At 39.6% G+C, this 4,134-nt stretch overlaps 1 protein-coding gene across 2 annotated transcripts; it reads right to left on the bottom strand.

Moving 5' to 3' along the window:
- LOC102211278 (interferon alpha-inducible protein 27-like protein 2A) lies at nucleotides 1-4,054 on the bottom strand. Of its 2 annotated transcripts, XR_311620.2 has the most exons (6): nucleotides 3,892-4,054; nucleotides 3,743-3,772; nucleotides 2,268-2,429; nucleotides 1,156-1,291; nucleotides 879-1,012; nucleotides 1-761 (listed from the first exon to the last, which is right to left on the bottom strand). XR_311620.2 is itself a non-coding variant. In XM_005728688.2 (5 exons), the coding sequence occupies exons 1-5, from the start codon at nucleotides 3,947-3,949 to the stop codon at nucleotides 952-954; spliced, it is 447 nt and encodes a 148-aa protein (XP_005728745.1). In that variant the 5' UTR covers nucleotides 3,950-4,054; the 3' UTR covers nucleotides 1-951. The 2 variants fall into 2 exon arrangements, 1 of the variants encoding a protein (XP_005728745.1); XM_005728688.2 differs by having other exon boundaries at nucleotides 1-1,012.
- Nucleotides 4,055-4,134: the final 80 nt, after the last annotated feature.

Raw genomic sequence — 4,134 nt, 5'->3', positions numbered from 1 at the left:
AACTTATTTAGCACATTAGTAATAAAAGCTGTGATGATGGAGAGGGGAACCCCTGTCATATATGACTTCTTAAGGCAGGCAAGTTGAACAGCTGTAGTCTCCATCAGCACTTTCAGACCAACATCTCTGAGAAATCACTTGTAGAAAATTTAACCAGCTTTTTGCTTAATTTTTCATTAATTTTTAATCTCATTGTAGACACTGATAGTTAACAATATCACCTGCAGCAGTAATACTGATCCATGTAACACCGATTACTGCAGAATAAATACTTTTATTTTTGATATATTACATAGAATTTGCCAAAAAATAAATGCAGTTTTATGTTTAATGAAGTGTTCGCAAAGTATTTTAAACATAAAACAATGATTCTAAAAAAAAAAAAAAAACACTTGTCATTTTGAGCTAATAATAAATAGTTAGCTAACTGTAGTAAGTAATAACATTTAACAATTCTACTGCCAGAAAGAAGTGCAGAGAGGTGAAGATGTTTGAAACTGGTCAAAATTCTCTTGTTAAAGACTAAAGTAAATAAATGAAGAGTTTCTAGACAGTTTACAATATTTTCCAAAGACAGTTTTCTCATAGTTGATGCACTGAGCTGATCTGCAGGCAGGATTATGGAAATGGGTAGAAGGTTTTAGGAAATCCAAATAACTGAATGTTAAAAGAATTTAACCAGACTTTCTTACCAAAGTTTAGCTTCATCTTAGTGAGGACAGTGGCCACAACACCATTCAGAATTTTAGAATTAGGATTTCCTGCAATTAGATCATTGATTGAGATACAAATTTTAGAAAATGTAGGAGAAAAAAAAATCCACACTTGCTTAAAAACAGTCATGCTTTTCAGTCATATGTAGTTCACTAATATTATACCAGCGTGCACAGAAAAAGTCACCCAGAGGCACAAAAGGAATGATCAGAATGACATCATCAGAATCCACAGCCTTCAGGCAAAGTGTGAGGACAGCTCAGGGAGCCTCGGGTATGGCGAGTTTCCATTCCTACACCTGAAATGATCAGTGGCAAAGCTGTAAGAGCGACAAATGTACAGCACATCTTTAAAAATGACAACTCTTCACTCTTGTTTAATATCTTGTGCCAACAAATATCATTAAAATTTTCCACGTGAGATCATTTAAATTTACTTTACTTCTTTTTGTCTTCATCGTCTTCATCGTCTTCTTTGTCCTTGAAAATGAGACCTCCTAGCCATTTCAGTCCTGCTCCTGCAGCAGCTCCAACACTGCCCACAGCCGCAGTGGCAGCCCCCGACAGCCCGGCTGCACCTTTGGGAGGAATGAGGAAAAATATTCCAAGTCAAGCAGCTGAGATTGCCTATAACTTTATCAGGAATCAGACTAACTGTACTGACTGCTACCTAATTGTGGCATCACTGCCCCCTCAGTGGTGTCAGATTTCATAAACTAAACAATGTCCTATGGCTTGTACACTAATACACGGTTCTTGATTCTCAAAACAGCCCCAGTTCTTTGCGGCATGGATTCAAAACTATTGGCAAACTTATCAGAACTGGGTCAGTGTTGACATAACTGCAACATGTCCTTTCTGTGGCTCTGCCAGCTGCACACTCATGTTCAAGTCCCTTTTAACCTCCTAAGACCCGAACTCTTTCATGGCATGCATTTTTCATTTTTCTTTGCTATTTGGGTTGATTGGGACCTGATGAATTTAAAAACAAAGAATTACCAGATTTTTTTTTTTTTTTACCGAATTTTTGTTTCTGAGAAAAATGAGATCCACATATGAGGACATTCATTTTAAATTTTGATAGAACAGTGGCAGTATAATGTCCTCGAAAGCAGATATCAGGCCCTTGTAGAGCAAGATTTAGTATTTTGGTCCAGACATCCCAAAATGTGATGTCTGTATATGTGGACAATACTCAGTGCAAGGGCAATAAAACTACACTTTATAATAAAAGAGTTCAAAGTGTGGCAGGATTATAGTCCTTAGTCTAATCGCACCACAAGCTTAGTCCTGTAACACAACACAGGCTGGAACAATTAACTGATCTTATTGACACTAAGGCGTCTCCATTTAAGTCTGTAAATAGACTTTAAGCTGAATCATTTGTAAATATGTTACCAGTCATTTGTATTTCAGTCCCTGAGTAGCCAGAGTTTTACGAGCCATATACTGGTCACCACCAACAGGAGCAAAGGTCACCTTTGCTTTGGTTCCTAATAAAGTGAATGTGTACAGCACTATTAATGAGACTACAGTAAAGTCAGACAAGCCTACCTGCTGACTGTAAAACAGCCACCATGCCTCCTGCTGCCACTCCGCCTCCATTAGCCACCGCAGCAGCAGACATCATGCTTGCAGCGTAGGAGCCTGCAGCTATTCCAGCTGAGGTGAAACCTACGGCCCCCAGAGCAACAGGAGCCAAGGCCACTGCACCGACTGCACATGGACGAGAACACCAGCATCAGTGTGACTGTTACAAATGATATGCCATGTAAAAAGTTTTTATATAAGCAGAGGCCTGAGGTACGAGGCAGGATTACATCTTATCCTGGGCTCGCTTTACATGTTAAAATAAGGTTGCTGGTATCTTTCAGTTATCTGGATTTGATCCAGATAAGTGGTCACATGAAGCTGTTATCAAAGAAACTGAGTGTATCCAGGGTTCACCCTGCTCGCTCACGTAAAAGGGCTGGTGCTGTTGGGAAGTGTAAGCGTGCTGGCAGCTCAAGGGCTGATTTTACAAAGAAAGAAAACTATACTAAAAATATGAAGAGGTTAAAAACATTATACAGATACTGAACACAGCAGAGTGTGTGAGAGGGAAAAAAGTACTTTACAGTAGTTTAGTATTAAAAGTGCTGTATGAATGTTTGTGCCCTCTGAGCACTTTGGACAGCATGACTGGAAAATACACATTATATGAATAAAGTCTGGCCTATTTGAAGCCAGGAAAAGTTAAAAGATTCAATATCACAGTTCTGTCTGTGAGGCACAGGAGAACCTGATGATTATAATCAAGGTCAGCAAGTACAAGTTTCTGTTCTGTTTCACAATCATGTATTATTGCAACAATAATAATGTAATTTTTCCTGTTGGAAGCAATAAGGTTGTATCTAAAGATCTACATTTATTAATGACATCAGGGGAAAAACGAACACAAAAACATTAGATCCTCCTACTGTCCACTCACAGAGGTCTGAGGGACTTTCTATGAACAGTGACCCTATTGTCTGGATGATGTATTGGTCAGTAGGTGGTGATTTCATGCATACCGATCTCTACATTTCATTTGAGAGCATAAGTTATAATGGCGCACACAGGGTTCAAGTTATGATTAACGATCAGCAGGTATGAAACAACGCCTGCTAACTACTCAGTTTTCTGAAAATAGCGTCACTATTCGTAGAAGATCCCCCAGACCTCGCAGTGCAGACAGTAGGACGGACTAAAGTTTTTCAAAACTCTAAAGTTTTGGTGCTTTCCCTGAGGAGCATCAGTAATAAATCTATATTCTTACACTTCACTTTATTCCTTAACATTTTTCTTTTCCCTGTTGGTGGTAAATTGTTTACATGCTGCCAAAATCCATCCTTGCGTCAGCCCCAATCAAGCCCTGGGTTAGCTTATCAAGCCGACAGCCAGCTTTGTGTGACCGCTTCTCCTGACTGCAGGGTAGTGGATCAACATAACAGAGAGATACCGTGGGTAGGTTGAAGCCCGGTGACCACACAGACCGTCCAAAGCCTTACCTGCTCCCCCTGCAACAGCAGCGATCGTCCCTGAAACACAACATCAAAGCTCACATCAGCACTGACATTTGCTATCATCATGGCACCGTCACACCATTAAACACATGAGTATAGTTATTTTAAAGCAATACGTGTATTAAAATACTCACCAAAACCCATGTTTACAGAGTTCCGCTTTCTCCGTTGCTCTTGTGGCACTGCTTCCATGACCCTAACACTGACACGGTCAGAGCGGCACACTTACTGTTTTTATAGGTCACGAATGAAAAACAAAACTTAACATTTCCATTTCATCAAAGGACAAAACGAAAATGGGCGCCGTTTGTAAAGTGAAACATGCTGAAATTAACGGCAACATTTTTCCACATTTAGCTCAAAACAAGTCATTTTTT

This window comes from Pundamilia nyererei, unplaced genomic scaffold (genome assembly GCF_000239375.1).
Source record: "Pundamilia nyererei isolate P.nyererei 1_Seehausen unplaced genomic scaffold, PunNye1.0 scaffold00029, whole genome shotgun sequence".
Lineage (NCBI taxonomy): Eukaryota > Metazoa > Chordata > Actinopteri > Cichliformes > Cichlidae > Pundamilia > Pundamilia nyererei.
This window is presented reverse-complemented; position numbering and strand designations above follow the sequence as displayed.